This window comes from Botryllus schlosseri, chromosome 8 (assembly GCF_051294905.1).
Source record: "Botryllus schlosseri isolate E-star chromosome 8, Bs_hap1, whole genome shotgun sequence".
Lineage (NCBI taxonomy): Eukaryota > Metazoa > Chordata > Ascidiacea > Stolidobranchia > Styelidae > Botryllus > Botryllus schlosseri.
The window spans coordinates 10,280,547-10,306,681 of NC_137243.1; the positions used below are offsets into that span (position 1 = coordinate 10,280,547).

The window sequence follows — 26,135 nt, forward strand, 5'->3', positions numbered from 1 at the left end:
ATGCGACTGATTTCGTACCACATATTGTCTAGCATTTTCACGGTGTATTGTCCGGTACGTTCGAGTCTTTGCAGATTTCATTCAGGATTTACTTCTCCATTATGCTCAAACCATATATCCAGTTTGCTGTATAGCGTTACTATTGCATTCTCATTGTAACTCAAGTTCTCATTCATAATACTTTTCCTTATTCATAATACCGCATCATTAAGCGTGACATCATCCCACCATGAATCATGGTAAAGTAATCACTTCATCAGTGGACTAACAGGGGCTTTTTGTTGACGAAACTATATATAGTCTAAATTCTAAATGAGCTTTTCCCAATTTTCAATGGTAACAATAATTCTCTCCCCCCCCCTCAAAGGAATATCAATGAACACGTACAACTAGAACTGCCCCCAGGAGTTGTTCCATCATTTCGAGCGTCTTAGAGGGATCAATTAGTTGAGGCAGCTCCCGTCACCAGATTATTTAAGTACCATGCCCATAAAACATTTTTAAGTTTCTCCGTAAATATGGCAATGTTGGGACCAAGTAACTACCTTCGAGTCACGAGTCAAGTCATGATCCTATTCTAGTAGCCCGTCGCTTTAACACCTGAGCAATGCTTTAAGCAACTCCCCGTTTTGTTTTACAATTTTATTTTCAAACATAAAAACGCACTTGCTAGTTATCTGGTTCCTGTTAACCTTTCTGTCGGATGCTAGTAAGTCTTCACTTGTTTACAATATAACTTCGTCTTCTGCACCTCAGCTCTATGTGAAATAAACTAAATTTTCAGGCCTCGTTCTCCAAGTTATATTCAGTTCTGAGCGGAACGACGTTGACTTTCATGCATTCCCACGCGTCAATCAATAGGCAATATATTGCTTCCTTAATTATAGACTGACGCACATCCGGACATTAATTCATCAAGCAAATTTTGCCCCTATTACGCGTCATATGGCGTGATTAAACCGTCAATTAAAATCAAATTTCACCGTTTTGCTGTAATTTATACTTTTATGGCTTCCTAATTTCGTTACAACATTGCAATTCCCACTGCCTTTTGCAGCATCATTTTGCAACAGTTCCGCAATCTGCTTCCAAGTCTGCATATTGTCGCATTTCACGACCCGTACTTATTTTTATTACATAAACAGCACTTGGTTTTGTTACGCAATCCGTAACTCCAGCAGTTACATAAATTCTTTTGTACTTGGTGTTGTTACGCAATCCGTAACTCCAGCAGTTACATAAATTCTTTTTTCTCCGATTATGCAATTCGCAATTTTACTAGTTATGTAATTTTTGTTTTTACTTATTACGCAATTCACATCTTTGCTTGTTATGTAAATTTTCATTACGGTCAGAACAATTATTCTGATGGCACTTTACAATGCAGTCATCAGGTTTAGGGCTCGAAACACCTTTTCCCCCCAAAATCCACAAATTTAGGTTACTGCCGTGCCGTGCCAGCTACCATATCCCTTGGCAATTCTATGTAGCCTTCCCGACTCGAAATTTTGAATTGTGCGGGACGTTGATTAATCAAAGAGTATAGCGGAAATGGTGAGTGGCAACGCCGATATCACAACGCAGCTTTTCAAATACACATTGTCTCCCGGGCCTACGGCGCGAAATGAACTGACGCGAACGTGGTATACGGTAACGTAAGCTGTAATCTTCGGCCAGTTTGTGCGAATTAAATTTATTTTCCAAAACAAGTGCTAATGGAGTTTCAGAAAAAGTTAAAAAGCACGGCATTAGACGCTTCCCATTGTGCAACTCCATTTAGTATTTTCAACACGATAGGACATATGATCAATATAATTCAATGCGCCCACCACAGGCGTAACCAGGGCCGAAATCAAAAACTTCTCCATTTTCAAAACCCGATGTTATACTTATAACAAGCACTGTTAATTCCCCAGCATCCGCAACTACTAAAACCTACTACGGTCGAAATGTGGTTTTTCTTGTATATAGTGCAATTATCATCATATGTGTATGATTTTAACTCACAAGATCGCCCTTTCACACATTATTAGTCAATCCAAGGTCTGCAAGTTAGCGGAAAACACACCTGTTTGAGGCAAGTTGTCCGCAGAACCTGTCATGAGGTTTAGTAACTTCTCAAAGGGTCGTAACGAGGTTAGAACTTGGGTCTCTTCATCCACGTTATTATCGCCAATGAAAAATGGCAAGTAACAAACTGGTGGGCTCGACAGCAGTAATCACCCACGGAATGCTAGGTGATTGAACCTTTCCTTGCTACGTAACATTTAGGTACAACATCGTTCACAAAGCCATTTCTGCCGAGCACCATAATACAATACCAATTACCAAGGCAAAATAATTCAGTAATTGTGTTGTTATTTATCTGATCCAATATTGGAAGATAAATTTATATTTAGACTTAAATAGATTTAGATGGAAATTACATTTTGCCACGGCCGCAAAACTTCAACGTGACAGAATTCACTATGCCGCGACGCAATTGCACGCCTACACTGTCTCTGTGTCCCATAATTTTGACAAGTTATGCCAAGTACAACAACCTTTTTATTCAGTTATTTCAGAATGTGCATTTTTCTCGTGCCAGGCGTAAATGTTGCTATAGTAGGCCTACATAGTACACTCATAATGTGTGTGGAATCTGCGCAGTCCAACTTCAAAATAGGGTCGACACCACGCAGATTATTCTAGGTATTGTTATTTCAAAACCATGTACTTTTTTTTGCCTAAACTGCAACTGTTGAGAGTTTGTATTCTACCATTTTGAGCTGTTACATTGCTATACTCTTTTATGGCCTTTTAACAGTATAACTATTCATAACCGCTACCTTCGCACAAGCGATTTCCGGTACTTTTTGCAGAAAACTGGTACCGCGCAAACCTATAAGTTACACTTTAATTCAATTATTGATTTTACGCGCAGTCGTGACTGGCGCTATGAAAATACTGTTTTGCCACTGACATATGTCAGAAATACCACTCTTATTTGTATACTCGAATGCACGATGTAGCGCGCTGTATAATGCAATTTACTTATACCAAACGAAAGTCGCGATACGAGCAGTATTCACTTCGTGTCATTAGACAGCAGTAGTAGAAACCAAATTGACAGTGGTGTTGGAAAGTCAATTCACCCCACACAAAAACCTACCTACTGGTTCCACAATATCCAATGCAAATGGTGATGCGGTATGCAGGCATAACCACCTGCATTCACGCAGCTTACAACACCGCTCATGATAACAATTTAAAATCGCTGTTAATACGTTTGGGCCACAGCTATTCACTCGCTAGCAAATAGTTAGAATCCACGAGTTACTGATAAACCAGTAAGTTACCGAATGTTTGGAGGCCTGGTATGGTAGACATAGGTGGGGTTACTTCTTAGCGACTGAGGCAATTAAATTAACGAATATTACTTCAGCGGGCCTTTCAACATATTTCTATTTATTAGCATATTCGTCAAGCTAAGTCCACTACAACAAATTTATTTTCCTTGAGTATTCAGAGCTAGTGTTTTCCGTAACTTTGTGGCTTGTTACATCAAAAGTGCACATTCAGACTGTGTGCGTTCACCTTTGACCAAAAGTGATCGTCAGACTGTGGTGTGAACACGTCTTCATGGATATGCCATTCCAATAATGTGCATATTGCGTAGCTTTGTACTGAATGATTAATATGTTGCGATGCGGCCAATGGAGGTTTCAAGGCTTCCATAGTTGAAAATAATATCGCTCAGATGGTAGACGGTACAGAAAATTAGCACCAACATTCTCCCCCGCCTTCAATAAATACAATATTAATTCATTAATTCAATTATTACGTCTTTTTTATTGACGATTTTAATTTGTCCTGCAGATCAATGGCTGTTATATACGTTTACTGGTTATCACTACGAGTAATACCCCCAATATATTTTCTAGTCCTGTTTTTGCAGTACTTCATATAGGTGACATATGTCAATGATGTAATGATAGACATGCTTACTACGAAAATTATGGAATAACTATTTAGCGGGTTCTTCATTCTACGTAGCCCGGTCAGCACCGGGGTATTAAGTTGGGATGATTCAATCTTCCAGAACTGGGCGGTCCAGACGATGGAACCGCGGCCGGAACCATGATCGCTACAATAGCACCGCTTGTGGCTCGAATATTGACGTTTGGTATATTTTGTTCAGGTGTCTCATCGGAAATGCTTGTGGTGTTTATTAGTGTGACATTTGTGTAATGCCCCTGACGGGACCAAGCGCAGTACATTGTATGTCCTTCTTTGACGGCCTGCGTAGATCTGCGTAAGCAAACAGCACAAAATGTGTGGAATATTAAATCCCTACCGCCATGTGCGGGGCTAACGTCGTTTTTCTCGACAACTCATAACTATTGATTCTCTCCTTTTTAATCCCGTACAATTTATATGACAGGGTGGTCTTTTTCACCTGTTCCACACTAGACCTAGTGAATCTACCACCCATACTTCAAGGTCCAGGGGAAACACTAACATACCTACCACACACCCATCATTTGATGCTGCATACTTTTGCCGACAACACCTCCGAGCATGTAATTCACTAGTACCCAAACTTTTGTGTAAAAACTCCGATGTGTCTGTAGGTACTAGTTCTGTGTTGAACTATTTGAATATTAAGATGCACGAGCATCCATGCATACAATAAAGCTCGTGAGGTATCGAAACAGTTTGAAAGCGCCACCAATCATTACACAGGTTCGTGGCATGGGAATATCGAGTATTTTCGTGTGCCATGAATATATTTTATATGTCTTTGGTAAGAAATGAGTTGCGTTGTATAATCATACGCAGTCTACAAAAGTAAAACTTGTCGCGTTTGATTGTGTACTTTTTATCGATGTCTTTGTGATATTGAAAGACGGATGAGTTTACATTTAAATATCGTAAGCGGAGTAACTCAAGTAATAACTTTTACACGTTGAAAACCGACAACGGGAAAAATACCGGTCAATGGAGTAACAGTAGTAGTGAGGATTGAATCGTTTATGCCCCGCCAATCCCAGAAGGCCACGTCTCCCTAATTACCACGCCTACATTACCACATCATCCGCCCATTGCCGCGCCTATAGCACGCCCATTGCCACATCATCAGCATCCATTGCCACATCATCTGCTACGTCATCAGTACCACATCATCAAGCGTCACATCTATATAACGCCCATTGCCACACCATCATGAGCTGCTTTTGAGAATATGAATTCTCGCGTAATACACTAAACGTTGAACTAGATTTCATAACGTCATCACAGAGGAATCAGTCAACTATCTTGCTCTAGGTTCTAGGTTCGATCCCTGTAGTCACCGCATTTCATACGATTCAGCGCTTTTCGTATCTTCTAACACTTTACTCAGTCTCATTGAAATAGCATTGTATAGTGTACGATTTTATTTCGAAAAAAGAGCATATCAATGATATCGTTGATCGTTATTGCGTCGATTCGCGTGCTGAAATCCTCCAGATCGGTTGATGTTTCGAGGTACACCTCTTTGCTGCCATCCGACGCTGCGATCCGAGTTCTTGCGTTCGATCTGACCGTTTTGTTTGATGTAGCGATCACTGGCTTGTAGTATATACGATACGAGCGGAAGGTCGGGATTAGGAACAACTACGCTGGGCGAATAGATGACGAATTCGTCAGCCGGATTCAGAGGTTGATAATGCTCGATCCCATCGCGAGTATACGTAACGACCAGACCTCCTTCATGCTTCAGAGTGGCTCGATATTTCTGAATGGTCCCGTTTGTGGAATGTACAAAGAGTTGATCCGAGGTCAATTCTGCTCCATTCGAAGCTTCGATACGTAATTTTGTGATGTCAATAAAAAGATACAAGTCTTTTCTATAGGGCCCCTGGGCCAGAATAGTATCTCCACGGATTGCTAGACTCATTCTTTGAAAAGAAATATCAAACATAAGTACAACAGTCATCACGCAATTCCACCTCGCCATCAAATTTAGTCGAGCCTCTTCTTATATTAGGTGTCGCATAACAGACATTACGAATATATTGCAACCCCTTGCGCTTTATGAGAAAAGGACACGTAGGATAAAACTTTGCAGACTCCAATCAATATCGGTATACCACGACTGGTGATGGGACCAAGTGAACCTAAATCTAAGCGCAGACTCGACTTCGATAAGAGCATACTACCAGTTGGTGTTCAATTTATGCCTCCACAGAGTACTGATAACTCGACAGCTGTGACCAGTGCTCAAAGCCCGCCTCACTCACCGATCATTGCCCCATGGAGAGTTTATTCGTCCCCTTTTCGCAATAAGCGACGTCGTATCGCTAATAACGTATTGGACGAGGAAAAGTTTGATGGTCTGATTTATAATTTGGATTACCCTCTACTTACGATTGATGATGGTGTACTATTTTTCCGTTCTCTTGAGCAGAATATCGAGGAGGTGTTGTTCGTTGATCGAAAACGGAGCCCTAATTTTCTCCGTGCTGTGTTCATTATCACTCTAATGGAGGGTCATATGCATAAGAAATATTTTGCGCCTCACTTCTTTATAGAAGGCAAAAATCAAACAGGGAAAGAAGTGTTGATCGATTTGTTGCTCTCTGATGATACCGCCAACTTCCTAGATCCTTTTCATCCGAATCTAGAGGCATTCAAATTTCACAGTACCGAGAAATCTATTTCAGTGATGCGCAATTGCGGGTCTCTATTTTTCGATAACAAGATGTTGCAGGAAGCCATTATGTACGTTCATCGCAGTCCTTTGCAGTCCGCTTACGGACAAGTAAAGCCGTCGTCGTTTTGGCTCGTATCTGAAATTCAGAATGGCAGTGATGTTATGTTACGCAATTTGGGTGGGATGTTTCAGTCTAGCACAGTCATTATTCGCTTTGGTAATCAGTGTTATCCTTGCTACTTGCCTGAGATGAATAAGCATGCTCGCCGTAAAATCATACATGATATATTTGCTCGTACATTCATACCGTCAGATTCCGAATTTGAGAGTGATCCCTCTTATGTTGAAAACGATGTGCATGCACGTGAATTTTATGCGAAATTCGAAGAGCTCAAACGACAGTACAATGACTGGTATATTTGATTTGTTTTCTCAGATTAATATGGAACCTTATAATTGTGGTAAAGATCTCAATATGTTGTTACAACAATATGGTTCGGGAGACACAAGACGTACGCGAGATGCCACGACCGCTACCTTTGAAGGTTTCGTTGACGATGATATCAAGAGAGTTGCTACTTGGCGAAAAATGGTCTCATTGGAAGGATATGGCGAATGGCAAAAAGATTTTCTCGTTATAGCAAAAAATGTGCTTAAAGATATCGATAAATTTGCTCCCAACGCTGATGAACTGCGTAACTTAGAAAATATCAAATTCCTGTTCCTTTATGAAGCTTTCAAGTGTAAATTGCGACTGAAATACGGAATAAATTTATGAATGTGTATTTTTGCAGAATATACTTAAAAATATATGGCTCGTCGAAGACGCTACGAAGAAGATGCCAGCTTCATCATTGATGAATCGCTCGGTTTTAATAACGACGCAACAGAGCTTATGCAATCGCACTCCAACTCGATTATCGATTCCGAATGGATTAACAGCAGAAGGGTTGCAAGAGGTGCGAGAGAGAGGTGATCAATGTACGTCTGCTCGCGAGAGGTATGGATGATATTCATGCACGCATGTCATCGATATACCCGAGAAGATTGCGACAATTCAAAGTGAACTATGCATATGGCTTCCTGCTGTTTAATCGAGAGACAGAAAGACATAGCTATTTTCATCCGCAATCAACCCATGCTGTTTTGGATCTCCCGAGACCTATACTTTCACGTGGGGACTTTGATCGTTTCATCAACGAAATCGATCTATCAGCTGCTTACGAGCAAGCGAGGCAAGCGAGACCGGACACTAAGTTTTATTGCGTTGCTATATTACATATCCAATTTTTCTTGTACGAAATGCCCCGAGTTTTATTGGGCTGCCCTACCGCATCGATATCTAAGGAACTATCAAACTGTCGTTATATAAGAACGTTTATTCGAACTAGACGTGGAGAAGCGATTAACGATTCGCTATGCCTGTTCCGTTGCTTATCCTTTTTCATCAAGAAAAAACAAGACGAGAAGCACGTAGCACAATTGGCCTCTAAATTCCGTGAACGATACCGTATCCCTATAGATGACGGTGTACCACTCGATGAGTTGAGTAAAGTTGAGGAATGTTTTCACGTAAAGATACTTGTTTATGAAAAACGTGATCATCAAGCATTTTTATTGCGACAATCCGAAGCGACTGGCCCAATGGTTCATATACACATGGAAAGTGCACATTCTTGCCTGATCACAAATATCGAACTTTATTCCCAGACATTTTTTTGTGAATCGTGCAAAGTTTTCTTTTCAAGCAAAAGCAATTTAACGCGTCACCTAAAACGCGAATGCAAAACGTCCCAGACTCGGAAATATGCTAGCGGCGTATATCGACCGAAACCCACCGTATTCGAGCAATTGGAATCCGAAGGAATTTTCGTCGAGGAACAAAAGAGGTTTTTCCCGTATCGTATGTGTTTTGACTTTAAATCCATGCTCGTGAAGGATGAGCTCAGAGCTAATTCTGCAAAAGTAGAATACGTTAATAGGCACGTCCCCGTCTCCGTGTCCTTATCGAATAACGTCACGAATGAAACGAAAACTTTCATATCCGACGGTTGCCCGCAGACGTTAATCGATGAAATGATCGGAGAAATTTATCGCGTACAGGAACTCACCTCAACCGAAATGCGAGAATCTTTCGCTAATGAAATAATCGAACTTGAGAATTTGATTGAAGAACGGAAATTGATCGATCCCTCTAATAGAAGAACCTATTTGGATAATATCTCGCTTCGACTCCATACGTGGCTCGACCAGATACCCATAATCGGTTTCAATTCTTCGCGTTATGATCTGAATTTATGCAAGAAATATCTAATCAAATCCTTGCACAAGGAAAGCGGATTCTTCGTTTTGAAAAGGAACAGCGCCTATTTGACAATCGCAACGCACAGATTAAAATTTCTGGATATTTCGCTATTCCTGAGTCCGGGTTATAGTTTGGACGCTTACATGAAGCTATACGGGGATGGGGTAAACGCAAAATTTTATTTCCCCTACGAATATCTCGATAGCATCGAGCGTCTTGATGAAACGTCGCTACCGAGCCATGAATCGTTTTACAACGCGTTCCGCAATTCGAATATAACGGAAGAGCAATACGCAGAATGCGTCGCTGTATGGGAACGCGAGGGTATGACCACATTCCGTGATTTTCTCCGGTATTACAACGAAGGTGACGTCATTGGCTTCTTAACCGCGCTGAATAACAATTTCGAATTTTACAAAACGCTTGGCATCGATATGTTCAAGGGTAACGTGAGCCTTCCGAATATAGCGAGTAGACTGATGTTTCGTGATTGCTACGATATCACTCTTCTGAATAAGGCCAATGCTGACCTTCACGAAACGATTCTGAACAACTTGGTAGGAGGTTTATCACAGATTACGTCACGGTACGCTATGGCAGATGAAACGAAAATACGCAGTCTTCGCTACGGTGACAGTGCTAAAACCGTCAAGAAAGTAGTAGGATACGATGCAAATGCCTTGTATTTGGGATGCATAAATCAAAATATGCCGACGGGTTACCCTATAAGGTGGATTTATGATGAGGAAAAGCAAAAATTCCATAAACAGCGCGTTTGGCCTACTCATGCGGAGCTCGAATGGTTGGAATACGAAAGTCACGTTCGTGACATCAAAATTCAGCACGCGTGGAACGGTAGTCAAGTGAGAATCGGAAATAAACGCCTATTTGTCGACGGGAACGCCGGTAAACTCATCTTTCAGTACGATGGGTGCTATTACCACGCTTGTAGGAGCTGCTTCCCTGATAAAGAGAACACCGAGAGCCGTGAACTCACCAAACAAAACACGGAATATTTGGAAAAATTGGGATATACCGTTATCCGAATGAAGGAGTGCGTTTGGACGAATATGAAACGAGACCCTGAAATTGCGCAATTTGTCTCAAAGTTCGAGCGTAAAGTCACGAAATCTTATTATCTCACTGAGGCGCAGTTGCTCAAGCGCACGCTCGACGGGTCATTTTTCGGTGCAATCGAGTGTGACATTCATGGTCCCGATCATTTAAAATCGAAATTCGAAGAGTTACCTCCTTTTTTCAAACATATGGAAGTAAACGAGTGCGATATCGGTGAACATATGCGTGAATACGCCAAGGAAAACAATATTAAGTTTCCAAAAAAATTTCATGGGCTCTAGTTATTTCACGAAAAAACAGTTGTTTAATACGGATTTGCTTCAATGGTACTTGAAAAGCGGCATGATCGTGACTCGCGTATTCCAAGCTGTCGAATATGAACCAAAACAAGTTTTCACACCCTTCGTTGAGCGGGTATCCTCTGAGCGTCGCAAAGGCGATGTCCTCCCAAAAGATGCGGCCCGTGAAATGGCGGCGTTGACGTGGCAGACGATTGGAAATAGTGCTTTTGGCCGCACTATTCAAAACCCCAATAAATATAGGGAACACGAATACGTTACGTTGGAAGAATTACCATCGCGCGTTGAAAAAAAATTTTTTGTCGATGCTGTTGAAATTGATAAGAGCGATGAAGGCTTGCTCGAAGTGTCTACGCGTCCGCTAAACATTTGTCACGAAAACCCAATCATTGTGGGCTTCTTTATATTCTGCTGTGCCAAGCTGAGAATGCTCCAGTTCCTATATGACTGCCTACATGTGTATTTGGACGATAGCGATTGGGCTTTCCTCGAAACAGATACTGATTCGGCGTACATGAGCTTAAGCTCCGATACGATCTATTCTCTCATCAAGCCTTCCATGAAAAAACAATTTTTTGAAAATCACGACAAATGGTTCGTGGCTCGCACATGTGCAGAGCATAAATGTGATTTTGAACGAGATCCCGTTGGTTTTAAAACTGATAAAGCATGCTGCATTGAGGTTCGCAATTACTCGAAGCGTATACCGGGTTTATTTAAAGAAGAGTGGGTCGGAGATGGGTTTATAGGCCTAAATTCCAAGACCTATTATTGCAAAGGCGACACCGATAAGTACAGCTCGAAAGGGCTTCAAAAAACGGCCAAGAAAACTTTCAAAGATTTCAAAGGCATTCTTCAAAATAGATCGATCACGGGTGGTGTCAATAGCGGTTTTCGTTGCTATGGGAGCGATATGTTTACGTATAAGCAATATCGAAGTGCTTTGAGTTATGGTTATTATAAAAGGATTGTGCTTGATGATGGAATTCATACATTGCCTTTATCTCTGTAATAAATGGATCGAATACGTACATTGCATGCTCCGTTTCGGATGATCGTAGCTGGTCCGAGCAGTAGCGGGAAGAGTTATTTTACTTATGAGTTGGTGAAGAACGCAGAGAAGATGATTAGACCGGCTCCTGAAAAAATAGTATGGCTGTATAATAATTATCAGGCGTTGTACGATAAAATGAAAGGGGTAGAATTTTCGCAAGGGCTCTCCGAGCTCAAAAAGTTACAGAAAGGAAATAGGCACGTTCTCTTGGTGATCGACGACATGATGACGGAAGCGAAAGAGGCCAGAGATCTATTCACTCGATACAGCCACCACGCAAAGATTAGTGTCGTGTTCATATGTCAAAATTTGTTCTATAGGGGTCAAGGCTTTCGGGATATGACCTTGAGCGCGAGCTATACCGTGATATTTAAAAATCCCCGTGATGCGAGTCAAATCAGTTTTCTTTCACGTCAAATGTTCCCGGATAAAGCCGGATTCCTTACGGAGGCTTATAAAAAGGCAACTCGAAAACCGTTCTCGTACATATTGGTTGACGTGACGCAAGAGACAGACGAAAATTATCGTCTTCGCAGCAAAATATTCCCACATCAAAAGTTGACGGTATATCAACAATAAATACAGCTCGCGCTGCAGATTTTAGGGCATTCAACATGTCGAAGAGGGGAAGTAACATATCTCGAAAACGATTGAGCGACTATCACGTTAAATTAAAACTTTTGAAAAACGCTAAAGGGAAACAGCGAAAAGAACTTTTATCGAACAATCAATTTTTAAGTTGCGTTTGCCAGTGCGTTCATAACTTGGCTTCAGGGACAGTACGTATCTCCCCGTCTAGAAAGTTGAGGCTTGGAAAACACAAATCCGATATCAGACAATTGCTGGCGCAAAAAACTCGCAGAGGTCAACGGAGGGTGCTACAAAAGGGTGGATTCCTCTCAGGTATAAAGATTATGATAAAATAGCAACTTTTTTCTAACTAGTCTGTTTTAGCTATATTAGGCGCTGCAATCCCCGTCATCGGGAGTCTGTTGGGTAAACTTTTCGGAAAGAATGCGTGAACTACAATTCCCCGCATTTCGAAGCAAGGACGAATGGGAAAAGAAATTTGATAAACATATATCGAAAATTAAAAGCTCTCCATTGAATGCTTCCGAGAAACTTGCTCTGTATAGGCATGGTATTGCTCAACTGAAAAACTTGAGAAAAGACGTAGACGCAGCGACCGCCCGCCCTCCCGCCGCACACACGGGGCTCGCGAGCCCCGTAGCGAAAGAAAAGCGCCCGCAAAAGAAACGCCCGCGCCGGATTCCACAACCTTCGTTTCCCTGGCTTTATAAGAGACAGCGTAAGCCTAATCACCGTATATACGGGAAAGAATGGGAGACGTAGACTATTTTGATCCGAAACAGCCCAAATCGTATAGGGGCGCTTATTTGCAAAAGGAAAAAGAATGGCTTAAAGGACAAGATACTTATACTTTTCATTTTCCGTTACGTAAGAAATTTAGGCGTGAACGTGTAGTGGTCTCCGGTATCAATGCTCAGTTTCAGAGCGATTTGATGGATCTGCAATCTATTTCAAAGTACAATAGCGGTTTTCGTTTTGTGGTGGTGATTGATATTTTTAGCAAATACCTTTGGATGATAGCGATTAAAAATAAAACTGCTTCAAGTATGATTTCTGCTTTCAAACGTGTGTTTCGTGAACGCGTACCGTTAGTGTTACAAACCGATCAAGGTAGCGAATATACCAATCGCGCTTTCCAGAATTATCTAAAGGAGAACAAAGTTAGATATTTCTATACGAGGAGCGAATTAAAATCCTTTGTCGTTGAAAGGGTGATTCGTACTATGAAGGCGATTATGTATCGATTTTTCACAAAAAATAACACGAGGAATTACGTGAACGCTCTCGATGACTTTACTTACTGCTACAACAGGACGTACCATCGTAGCATTGCCATGGCCCCAAACCAAGTGAATTCGTCTAATCAGGAATCGGTTTGGAGAAGACTTTACGGGTTTCAAGAAGCTAAACAACCCGACCTCGCTGTAGGAGTACCCGTCCGTATATCGAAAATTCGAAATCTTTTTGAGAAAAGCAGCCTACCCAACTGGCAACGGGAAATTTTCTATATCGCAGACGCCCAAAAGGGGGATCCCCCAATGTATCGCTTACGTGATTACGGTGGTGAAGTCATACAGGGTAGATTTTATAGAGAGGAGCTCCAACGCGTAAAAGAACCGCAAACTTGGCGTGTCGAGAAGATTATAAGAAGGCGTAAACGCGCGGGACGAGAACAGTATTTAGTGCGCTGGTTGGGATATGGAAGTGGATTCGACAGCTGGGTCGATAAGAAGGATATCGTCTAGTCGGAACCTTTATCAGTTTTTGGCGCAACTAGTAATCATACTGGTCATCGTATCGTTCTCTCTCTATAATCTTACCATTTCTAATGGGAACAAAGAGCTTTGGATATCACTGCTCTCCTCTTGCGTTGGTTATATGCTCCCGAATCCCAAGCTCAAAATATGAGCTACGTCACGCTATTTTCGAACGCTTCCATGGATAAATTTCCTGATAATACAACAGCGAGTTATTGCGTTGAATTGGACGTCCCGAAAAACGTGGAAGATACAGAAGTTTCTCTGGCTGAGATCTCCTTCCCCACGGATTATCAAAAACAGTATAGGATCACGAAGAATAGGTATGGGATCAGAACGCAAAAGAGAGCAAGAAACTTTAATTTTAAATTGGGAGAATACGACTCGTTATATGACATGTATAGATCGTTGGAAAGAGACAATCCTGATGCAAAAGTAACATGTTTCCCTGAAAATCATAGTATGTCTATCTCTATACCTCATAACGAGGTAACCGACAAATTGCGACCAGAGACGGACATAGGGCACAGTAGCTTGCTACGCCGCGGAGAATTGTACGGTGCTCTTATGCGTAAGGAAACGAAGGAGGAGTTATTGGCGTTTCATTTCCCGAATGCTAATTGTACATTGTGGAATTATTTTTTCACTGAGGGTATCATTCATTTGAACTTTCGCATGCGGCATGATCCGACTATCGATTTCGTTTATGTTCATTGTAATATCATTGAGCCACAAGAAGATAGCGGTAGGCTCTTACCGTTGTTACGCGTCGTACAGGTGAACGATCGTAAATCATTTTCGAAATATTACACGAAGCCTTTTTATTTCCCTGTTAATATAAATAGGCTAGAACGTGTCGAAATATCGCTACTTGATGAGAAGGGACAGAAAATACCCTTTCGAAGTTCTCCTTCGAGTGTTGTATTGCATTTTCGTAGACGGGGAGTTGCATTACGAAATATATTCATATTACGTCACACGAGTCTGATTTTACTATCGATCTCGCAAAACCGATAGATTCTGGCGAATGGGAGATAGGGCCTTCCGAGTTGTCTTTTAAAAATAATTTTCAGCCCACGTTCGAGCCTTACGACGGCTTATTATGGTACGTGAATGATGCGGAAGGCGATAATAATTTTTATTATTTTCCGGCTGGTGATTATCATGATAAAATTAGTTTGATGAAGCGTATCAATCACGATCAGAAAAAAGCACGATTTATTTGGGTAGATGGTTCTGGTCCGGTCTTGATAGCGGGACCTTACAAGAGTTCTAGCGATCCGAGACTTTTCATGGATAATAGAAACCCCGTTCTCAGAGGAGGCGCTCGTTCGGAGGTAGAGCTAGATGGTGGATTACATAGACGAAGAAAAATTCACTTTCAAGGGGAAACTGAGCCCGTGACCAACGTTTTAGTTTATACGGATGTCATCACCCCTCAAATTGTAGGTGATACGAGTGCGCCTCTACTACGCAATATCCGCGTTACAACGGGAATAGATGAATATCAGCATATGCTATTCAAAAAAATATATTTCTTTCCTCTGAATACGGAGCGAGTAAGCGAGATACGCGTTATGCTTCGTGATAATAAAGGCGAAGCTATAAAGTTTGGGAACGCGCCTCTTCATCTCACACTTGCTTTGAGACATCATGAGGAGTCATTATTGCTGTGATCGGGAGGCGTTCAGAAACTATTATCACCAACAGAGCGGTGGTGATATCAATTTTTTTCAGGGTAAACTGCAGAGAGGTCATGGACTTGGAAACTTATTTCGTTCGTTCGGAAGAAGCGTTATGCCCCTAATTTCGAAAGGTGCAAAATCACTCGGGAAGCGTCTACTACATACCGGTGCGCAAGTAGCCTCTGATGTTCTTAATGGAGAGAATGTCGGCGATAGTCTTAAAATACGCGGAAAAGAAGCCGCTGGGAACGCTCTCGATTCTTTACTGAGAAAAAGAAAAATGCCAAGACGGGGTCGTAAGATCACGAAAAAGAGACGTCGCAAAGATATTTTCGATTAAATATATATTACACGACGATAAGCATCATTTGTTGCTTGAGACTTGATAGATGGCGGAGTTAATTCATGTACAGTCCCCGGAGGGGGTACATCCCTCATTGGATTTATTTCACATTCCCGCGACACAGACTAGCGTCGAAAAGAAAAGAATCATCAAGATAGCGCCGATTTCGAACAACTCTAGTGTGATAACATTCCGCTTCGAAGGCTCAGAAGACTTTATCGATTTGAGCGAGAGCTATTTCTTATTTCATTTACAATTAAAGAAAGGTGGCGAAGCAATTGGCGCCGATGATGATGTTGGAGTTGTAAATAATATCTTGGATTCCTTGATTTCTCAACTACAAATTAAAGTCGCTAACGAAACTTTGAAACAAGATATAAAAGTACAGTGTTATTCGTCCTATCTGCACAATTTATTCACTCCGCTTGACGTGCAAAATACCACACTGAGGGCCGCAGGATGGAGAAAAGATACTTTGGGGAAAATGGATACGATCGGTGGAACTAACGCCTCGGCTAACAAAGGATATTACAACAGGAGTAAAGCCTATAAGGATGATAACGTGGTGGAAATACGTGCAAAAATCCATCACGGACTATGTCTGCAAGACCGCTACATCCTACATGACGTGCCTCTCGAGTTTGAGCTTACCTTGAATCCGAAAAGCTTTTTCATGATGGGAGATGCTGCCGGTCAATTCACCTTAACGAAAAAAGAATTACAGTTATGTACCGTACGAGTCAGCGACGATGTGAAGACAGCGATGATGGTGAATGCTCAGGCGAAATATCCGTATATCGACATGAAATTGATCACCCGAACATTTGCGGCTGCTACGACGCAGATAGATATCGGGAATCTATATAGCGGGACTCTACCTTCTCGCCTAATCATCGGAATGGTAGCTACGAAAGCCTTTCAAGGCGATGTTACGAAAAATCCTTATAATTTCATACACAATAATATGCAACGACTCGAACTGAAACTGAACGGATTTCTGATTCCGGAGGGAGGTTATGAGCTAGATTTCGATAAGGGTCATTACACGGAGCTTTACCATAACCTGATTGAAGGTACGGGTGCAATGGAGAAAAACAGAGGGCTCCTAACGCCCGAAGAGTTCGCTAGTGGTTTCTGTCTACTGGTTTATAATTTGCGCCCTGATGATTTGGATGATTGCTTTGACTTACAAAAGAGTGGTACCTTAAGTTTACGGATCACATTTCCTGTTGGCGGGCTAACAGCGGAAACTACTTTGCTCTGTTTCATGGAATTCCAGAAGCTATTGCAAATCAGTAGCAGTCGTAAAGTGACCGTGCTATGAACGGAGATGAAATAGACCAAATATTGTGGTGCTGCGAGTCAAAACATATTTTCCTTGGCACATTTCCTATCGATCGACTGCCAAGGCGACCCCCTCCTCCTTATGCTATCGTGATCAATTATGACGAAGCTCGAAAAATCGGAAGTCACTGGATATGCATTTACGCGGATGAGGATGAGACACATTTTCACGATAGCTTTGGCTTAAGGCCGCTGAAATACGAGATTGCGTGCTTTATAGAACCAGAAAATTATACCTGCTCCATAAAGCGTCTGCAGCACAAACGTTCCAGAGCTTGCGGTCATCATTGTCTAAGCTTTATCGTCCATAAGGCGCGCGGATGGAGCACGGAACGTTATTTAAATTCCTTTGGCGAAGATCACCGCAAGAATGATTCGATCGTACGTCGCTTCGTCAAGGAGCTGAAGCAAGAAAATGAAATTGTATAAATGTATATGCGAATAAAAATCAATAGTTTCAAAGTTTGCTTAGTACGTTTAAGGGTGATATTCGCTACGTTCATTATAGCAATCATCTCAAAGTAGTAGACTCTAAATCAGCAGTAGCGACTTGCTTTCGGTTAGGTGATAGTGGCTACATATTACCATTATCTAGCAAGAACCAGGAATTTGTATTGAGTGACTTCGCTCCTACAGCAAACGCAGCTTACATTACGGCGGTACTGAACATCGAGTAGCGGGACTAGGCAGGCTACCCTTAATACGAATTTGCATTTTGCTGCTACAATCTATGCCAGGGGTTCTCAACCCGCGGCCCGCGGGCCGCATGCGGCCCGCAGACGTTTATTTTGTGGCCCGCGACATCTTTCATTATAACGCAAGTACTACTAACACAGTATTGCTACAAATTAATTTAGATACTTAACACTTTTATCGCACCGTCTCTGTTTCGTTTGATTACTCGTTGTTGAATGCAGTGGTTCTCAAACTGGGGCGCGCGCCCCCTAAGGCGCAAAAGCATCTGAAGGGGGAGCGAAACTGCGGTCAACGGAAAAAATGTTCGCGCTGGGTGCAATTTATCTCCAATTCATAGTTATTTCACTGTGTATAGTCTGGTTTCATATTTGAGAATTCTCTCATCAACAGCCATAACCTTCCATGCCATCAAAGTAGCGGTTTGTATTGCTAGCATTCTGGTTGCATTTTGTTATATGACGTTACAGGGCTTGAGATTTTTCCCTATCAAAAAGGGGGCGTGTCTAAAATTGTTTGAGAACCACTGCTTCAATGGGGCGTTTCTTAATGTATGCTCGACTTCAGATTGTTATTGTTTTGAATCCGTATTCGGCTGGACTCGGATTCAAGAGAATCCCACTGTAGTAGGCCCCTACACTTCTAAAGAGTGTTTGACTCTGCCGACTACGTTACAGACACATCGTTCAAAATTGCTTGGAATATGGCTAAACCCAAGAAATCTGCTATAGAAGGTGTGATTTCAATAAAACCTTAACATTGTGTGCGAATATTTGCTCTTTCCGGAACTTAGCAGCAAGGACAACATCACCTGACAAATTTCTAAGATACAGTCGTCCGATTTAATCGTGACCAGACGAGTAACATCAATGCCACAAGTCGATCTTTTTTCGCATGTTCTGAAACACCTTGCCGCGTAGACTACTTTAACCCAGCCTCGGACGAATCCACCGACTTTGCATGATATATACAGAGGAAATGCTGGCTGGGCAAACGTGGGGAGGGGACCAGCGAAAAATATCAACTTGACAAAGCTGGCTGCTGTAACTATTGGTGCAGGGCCCCCGGACTGGAAGGAAATGATAAGGGGTGATTGGTTTGCTCAGAAACGGTCCCGAATGCCAGACTTCTTTTCATATCACTCAGAGCTCAATGTGATAATGGCCTCTGCAGCACAAGAGTTACCGTAATTTATACTTGCTCGCTCAAGCATTGAAACTGATTTCTGTTCTCTGGTGGTTGGGTTTGAAGTTGCATATACCGACTCGGCAACGAATGCAATGCACGCTCCATGAAATGATTTACTTGCGCCGCTAGAAGATAGGCCTACATATTCTCACAACAAGCAGCAGCTGCAAACTTACGAATGCTGTCCATTAATACTTTATAATGCATAAAAATGTACTAAATGGCCGTATACGACTGCTAAATAGGCTACAGTAGCCTAAATTTAATAGTAGCCCACAAATACATGGTAATATTATTCTGCGGCCCGCAGCGTCTTTTGATGTTAAAATGCGGCCCGTTATACGAGGGAAGTTGAGAGCCCCTGATCTATGCTATAGTTGAGCGACTTTGATACGACCTCGGCACACTTCTTTGATATAGCTGCGCAGAGATGTAGCCTTGAACGCTAGCGTCTGGGACAGATGTGATGTCAGTGATCTGAAATGGTATAGCCCGCAGTGGCATAGCGTTTTAGGAGATAAATTATAGCATAGACATAGGTTTAGCTATAGATTTAATTCACTGTCGGAAAAGCATCAGTGCACTAACTATTAAAATCACATATCTAAAAGCAGCAGCTTATGGACTTGTAAAATCGGCATAATGCAAATCACATATCTAAAAGCAGCAGCTTATGGACTAGTGGCTTCATATTATCATCATCTAGCAAGAGCCAGGAATTTGTGTTGAGTGACTTCGTTCCTATAGCCCCGATTGAGTGACTTCGCTCCTACAGCAAACGCAGCTTACATTACGGCGGTACTGAACATCGAGTAATAAGCGGGACTAGGCAGGCTACCCTTAATACGAATTTGCATTTTGCTGCTACAATCTATGCTATAGTTGAGCGACTTTGATACGACCTCGGCACACTTCTTTGATATAGCTGCGCAGAGATGTAGCCTTGAACGCTAGCGTCTGGGACAGATGTGATGTCAGTGATCTGAAATGTTATAGCCCGCAGTGGCATAGCGTTTTAGGAGATAAATTATAGCATAGACATAGGTTTAACTATAGATTTAATTCACTGTCGGAAAAGCATCAGTGCACTAGCTATTAAAATCACATATCTAAAAGCAGCAGCTTATGGACTTGTAAAATCGGCATAATGCAAATCACATATCTAAAAGCAGCAGCTTATGGACTAGTGGCTTCATATTATCATCATCTAGCAAGAGCCAGGAATTTGTATTGAGTGACTTCGTTCCTATAGCCCCGGCAAACGCCCCCCTCCTCCTTATGCTATCGTGATCAATTATGACGAAGCTCGAAAAATCGGAAGTCACCGGATATGCATTTACGCGGATGAGGATGAGACACATTTTCACGATAGCTTTGGCTTAAGGCCGCTGAAATACGAGATTGCCTGCTTTATAGAACCAGAAAATTATACCTGCTCCATAAAGCGTCTGCAGCACAAACGTTCCAGAGCTTGCGGTCGTCATTGTCTAAGCTTCATCGTCCATAAGGCGCGCGGATGGAGTACGGAACGTTATTTAAATTCCTTTGGCGAAGATCACCGCAAGAATGATTCGATCGTACGACGCTTCGTCAAGGAGCTGAAGCAAGAAAATGAAATTGTATAAATGTATATGCGAATAAAATCAATAGTTTCAAAGTTTGCTTAGTACGTTTAAGGGTGATATTCGCTACGTTCATTATAGCAATCATCTCAAAGTAGTAGACTCTAAATCAGCAGTAGCGACTTGCTTTCGGTTAGGTGATAGTGGCTACATATTACCATCATCTAGCAAGAAACAGGAATTTGTATTGAGTGACTTCGCTCCTACAGCAAACGCAACTTACATTACGGCGTTACTGTACATCGAGTAATAAGCGGGACTAGGCAGGCTACCCTTAATACGAATTTGCATTTTGCTGGTACAATCTATGCTATAGTTGAGCGACTTTGATACGACCTCGGCACACTTCTTTGATATAGCTGCGCAAAGATGTAGCCTTGAACGCTAGCGTCTGGGACAGATGTGATGTCAGTGATCTGAAATGTTATAGCCCGCAGTGGCATAGCGTTTTAGGAGATAAATTATAGCATAGACATATGTTTAGCTATAGATTTAATTCACTGTCGGAAAAGCATCAGTGCACTAGCTATTAAAATCACATATCTAAAAGCAGCAGGTTATGGACTTGTAAAATCGGCATAATGCAAATCACATATCTAAAAGCAGCAGCTTATGGACTAGTGGCTTCATATTATCATCATCTAGCAAGAGCCAGGAATTTGTATTGAGTGACTTCGTTCCTATAGCCCCGGCAAACGCAGCTTACATTAATACGGCGTTACTGAACATCGAGTAATAAGCGAAGCTAGCCAGGCTACACTTAATACGAATTTGCATTTTGTGGGCACAATCTATGCTATAGTTGAGCGAGTTGAAATGATACGACCTCGGCACACTTCTTCGATATAGATATAGCTGCGCAAAGATGTAGCCTTGAACGCTAGCGTCTGGAACAGATGTGATGTCAGTGATCTGAAATGTTATAGCTTCAACCCGCAGTGGCATAGCGTTTTAAAATGGGAGATAAATTATAGCATAGACATAGGTTTAGCTATAGATTTAATTCACTATCGGAAAAGCATCAGTGCACTAGCTATTAAAATCACATATCTAAAAGCAGCAGCTTATGGACTTGTAAAATCGGCATAATCTCAGTAGTTAGATGCTTGCTACAACTCGCAATTTATCAACTTTAGGTCGTGAGTAAAGCAAGAATTCATAGACTAACATCCATCTCAAATCCGAAGTGCATACCCGCGTAATTATAACCAAATTTAGTGCGAATCTATACGGAAATGTAGCCTAACTCACCTGCGTCATTAGGTGAAGTGCATAGCGCGATAGTTGTGATAAATGCGAAATTTTCCGAGCGTAAATTGCGTATATGCGATGTCGGCGTTTTGATCTGAAATGATATGAGCGAATTTAAATATAGGTGATAAACTATTGCTCTAGCTAATTATTATAACCACACCGAGATTCGAGTAATAAGCGAGCCTAGATAGTCTACCTTTAACAGAAAACTTGCGTATACATTCGAATTTGTGCGACTTCGGCTATATTGCCGGTTAACATTATAGCCGCGCGCAGGACTCACCATTACGTTAGCTATTGGAGAAATCTCAACGTAAATCAATCTGCGTTCACAATTCGCGTAAGCTAATGCTGCATCGAGAAATTATAGCTAAATTGAGTTTAAATTGACACGAAAATACATTGGTCTTACCTCGTCTGCGATACCTGCATCCCTGCGCACATGGCAATACTTGTAATAGAAATGTGAAGTTTTCAGAATGCGAATTGCTTTACGTCGGAACTAAACATTCTAATTCGTAACGCCAGCGCGGCGTTTTCTTGGAAACGCAACTATATTTAGAATGTTCTAATTCCCATTATCGATGTGGCCCGACTTTTTGGAATCGCAACTATATTTAGAATGTTCTAATTCATATTGTCGATGTGACCCGACTTCTTGGAATCGTAAGCAACTATATTCGTGCCGCATTTACACGCGTCCATTTCTTGGAATAGTATTCGGCAATATGCGCGGTGCATGAGCTTTGCGTGATCGTAGGCGTTTATGGTTGTGATATCTGTATTATCAAGTTGCATTTGCAGAATTCCCCAAAATCATTGACTAATTAATGATGACACAGTGTTATAGTACACACTAACATAGTCTTACATTTATGTGTAATAACTCGAAAAAGGTGTTGTCTCGGAATTTAAGAGAGAATCGGTGGTTATATTCTCAAAACAGCTCAATACGGCTAGTTTGCTCAATAGCCTGGTGGTGAGCGACGTGAAATTATAGTCATCCAAACCAGGTTCGATTCTAGCTAAGGTAAGTTTTGACGTGCCAATGAGTGTCATGGGTGCAGCAATCGACATCGCGCTGGTTGATGCGGCGCTGTGCGTCATATAGATGCGGCAATCAATGCGGTGATTTCGAGTCAATGGATGATGTGGCACTGTGCAGCAATCGACATCGCGCTGGTTGATGCGGCGCTGCGTGTCATATAGATGCGGCAATCAATGCGGTGATGATGTGGCAATGGATGATGTGGCACTATAGGCGTGGCGCTTGATAATGCGGCGCAGATGACGTAGCAGATGATGTGGCAATAGGCTGATGATGTGGCAATAGGTGTGCTATAGGTGCGGCAATGGGTGGATGATGTGGCAATGGGCGTGCTATAGGCGCGGCAATGGGCGGATGATGTGGCAATGTAGGCGTGGTAATTAAGGAGACGTGGCCTTCTGGGATTGGCGGGGCATAAACGATTCAATCCTCACTACTAACAGTATCAATATGAGTGGTATATTATTTTTCGCGATATGCAACCAATCTTCCAAGCATAACTTGTCAAAAAATTATCCTGTCATAGAAAAGCCAGTTGTTTCGAATTCGAAACAAATGTACTTCGATTATCACGATGATGGAAATTAAGATCAACACAGTATTTCAGAAGTGGATGTGTATCGTTTGGTATGTTCACCAATCACTAAATGTCGGTTAATTAAACGAGACAGTTACAAGTTGGTTGAAATCTTGATTTACAAATGACAGCTTGATGATGTAAAGCTCAACCACTCCAGTGTGTTTATTGTAAAGTATTAGACACAAACAAAATATCGAATGGAGACCAACACATTGGTTTTATTACCGAGCGAGTGAAAATTGTTTTCTGCTGGACATATATGATTTGCATTAAAAAAAAACGATCTACGCCGATTAAGCGACGCTGTTTAATATCGTAATCTGATGAGTGAAATTCCCTTAGGATTTTATTTAGCGAGTTAATTGCTGGTGATTCAATCACATACAAGTAAGGTCTTTTACGGGATGAGTATTGTGACGACATTTACTTTGACGAATGACAATGGGGGAAATTTCCGATTTCTTTGGTCGTGAGCGTTCTACAAATATTTCCGGCATACATTTAGCAAGCAACCTACAATATTCTATTGTTATGGTAATGACTTTCGCAAGTTTGGTTTTATGGTTACAATTACTTTAGAAGATTCAAATGATAATTTATGATCAGTACTTTGAGCAACAATACAAACACATTTTGTAGATTTCAGTGTAGCGCATATTACGATTTTGTTAATGCTATGAGTTTTGCGCACTACTCAAGTCTAGTAGAATAGGATGCATCCAGTAACGATATTCCAAATTGCTTCTGTGTTGATCAAAGTCTTGAAGTGTAAATCTCTAGACTTCACAATGTCTTAGAGAGTGCGAACGGAATTACGTATTGATCGCACGCTTCAAACGGTACTCGATACCCAAAGTGATATTTTCACACTCTGTAAGTTGTGTATGTTTCAATGCGCTGTCACAAATCCCGACAATAAATCGTATCAATTGTTGGATTAAACAGTAACGACATGGCATTGTGATATACTGACTCTGCACGTAGTCGCTTCAATTACTCGTTACGAATTGCGATAATAAAGCATTTTGTATCGGGTGTTCAATGTATGAATAATGGAATTATTGCATCTTTAGCATCGGTTATCGCGAACGACAGATTTTAACAATTGTACTGGTTGTCAAATGTAATAATACCGATGTTGTTGTTTCATCTTTAGCCTTGGTTACTGGAAACAATTACATTTGTAAAATATTTTCTGATATCCGCGATACGCAGAGTGATTTGTACCAAGGTGGAATAATTTTCCAGTCAAGAACATTTCAGACACGCATAGTTTTACAACTCGATATATTAATAATAATGTTTCTGAAAAGTTTGTTGGTATCGTAATAACCTTTAACACAACCCCGGTCTAATTTCGTCATAATTTAATAACCAAGTCGTGGTCGACTATTACAAAATCTCGTATGTCAAACCAATGTGTCAATCCTTATGATGCATGATAACTTTGAATATAACACCGGCGTTCGATTGTAAGAAATGAATTCCCAACTACGTTGATCAGACTTTCAAATCTCGTATACTCAAACATATTATGTTAATTTCAAGTCGCCTGCACCGAGTAGTAATTACTTTTGTCTTACAAAATATATCGAGTAGTAATTACTTTGTCTTGCAGAATAGTAACGACTTTTACAGTTGAAGAGAAAAGACGAGTTGGCGGTAGCCTATATGACTACAACCGAACTAGCTATGGATTTTAGATTGTAGCGCGTAATCTTGTCTACTTTCCACACGGATACTGTTGAATTGGTTGGGTAAGTTACAAACGGATTTACTTGACAAGGTTTTTCCTTGTTGACTCTTTGGAGTATGGTAAGGTGTTAAAATGTCGAGACGTAATACTATTTCCGTTAACTCAATTGCAACAAAACATAACCAGATAGCTTGTTCAAGGTTTCGACAAAGTAGATTGAAATATTCCAATTTAACTCATCGCGTCGCAACTCGATCGCGGTATGCACAAGTGGTTGTCAAGTTAGAAAAGTTTACAACAACAGGGGTTATTTCATTGATTGACTCAATTGTGTGAAGTAACACATTAAAATATCGCGATGCCATAGTGATATTAGTTACTGAAACTCTATTTGACAAACGGAAAACTCAGTCGTGAATAGAGTTGTAAGGTTTCATTACTTGTTTCAAATCAATATGCGCATAATCTCGAAATATGGCCGGGTTGAAAGTTGATAGTCATGTTTGTCAAACCTATTTCAATTCACACTATGTTAAAGTCAAAATATTTCATTTTTGATTATTTCAGTTTACCTGTAGTACATCTGACGAATGGATTCCGACAGCTGGATTATTTGGTGATGCTGGAGTTGGTAAATGATAGGATGTGTGTATTTGTTAAGAGTTTGATTTCAAGTTGACAAATTACCAAAATGATTGAATATTTTCGGTAAAGAGATAGTTGGTATTGATTCTATAGGTGTGAAAACAGCGGCGCGGAATGTGTGAATAATCCGATGCGGCTGAATGTTGGCGTCAGTAATATTCAGGTTACGTTCGATTCAACAGATCGCGTTAAAAGGATTTCTCAAAGGGTTAGAGTTGTACCGAATTAAAACATTCAGATACGAATCAACTTGAGTTGTGTAGTGAGTTTCATTTCAA

The 26,135-nt window shown here is 41.2% G+C and overlaps 1 protein-coding gene and 4 long non-coding RNA genes across 6 annotated transcripts in view; 2 read left to right on the plus strand and 3 right to left on the minus strand.

The window, feature by feature from the left end:
* LOC145445186 (uncharacterized) overlaps positions 1-11,388 on the plus strand; it is a 23,527-nt gene extending 12,139 nt beyond the window's left edge. The window contains exon 2 of the mRNA XM_080323342.1: positions 7,113-11,388. Within this exon, the coding sequence (XP_080179468.1) occupies positions 7,679-10,339 (2,661 nt within the window). The 5' untranslated portion in view covers positions 7,113-7,678 and the 3' untranslated portion in view covers positions 10,340-11,388. The remainder of the gene's footprint in view (positions 1-7,112) is intronic.
* Positions 1-26,135, minus strand: part of LOC145445226 (uncharacterized) — a 186,329-nt gene that overhangs the window by 45,131 nt on the left and 115,063 nt on the right. The window lies entirely within an intron of this gene.
* Positions 1-26,135, plus strand: part of LOC145445223 (uncharacterized) — a 145,368-nt gene that overhangs the window by 32,634 nt on the left and 86,599 nt on the right. The window lies entirely within an intron of this gene.
* LOC145445230 (uncharacterized) lies at positions 5,400-8,635 on the minus strand. Its single transcript, XR_013916925.1, has 2 exons — positions 8,515-8,635; positions 5,400-6,812 (listed from the first exon to the last, which is right to left on the minus strand). It is a non-coding gene; the product is annotated as an uncharacterized LOC145445230 (long non-coding RNA).
* On the minus strand, positions 11,293-17,523 carry LOC145445228 (uncharacterized). Of its 2 annotated transcripts, none has more exons than XR_013916922.1 (3): positions 17,368-17,523; positions 13,823-13,952; positions 11,293-11,496 (listed from the first exon to the last, which is right to left on the minus strand). It is a non-coding gene; the product is annotated as an uncharacterized LOC145445228 (long non-coding RNA). The 2 variants fall into 2 exon arrangements; XR_013916921.1 differs by lacking the exon at positions 17,368-17,523 and adding an exon at positions 14,517-14,733.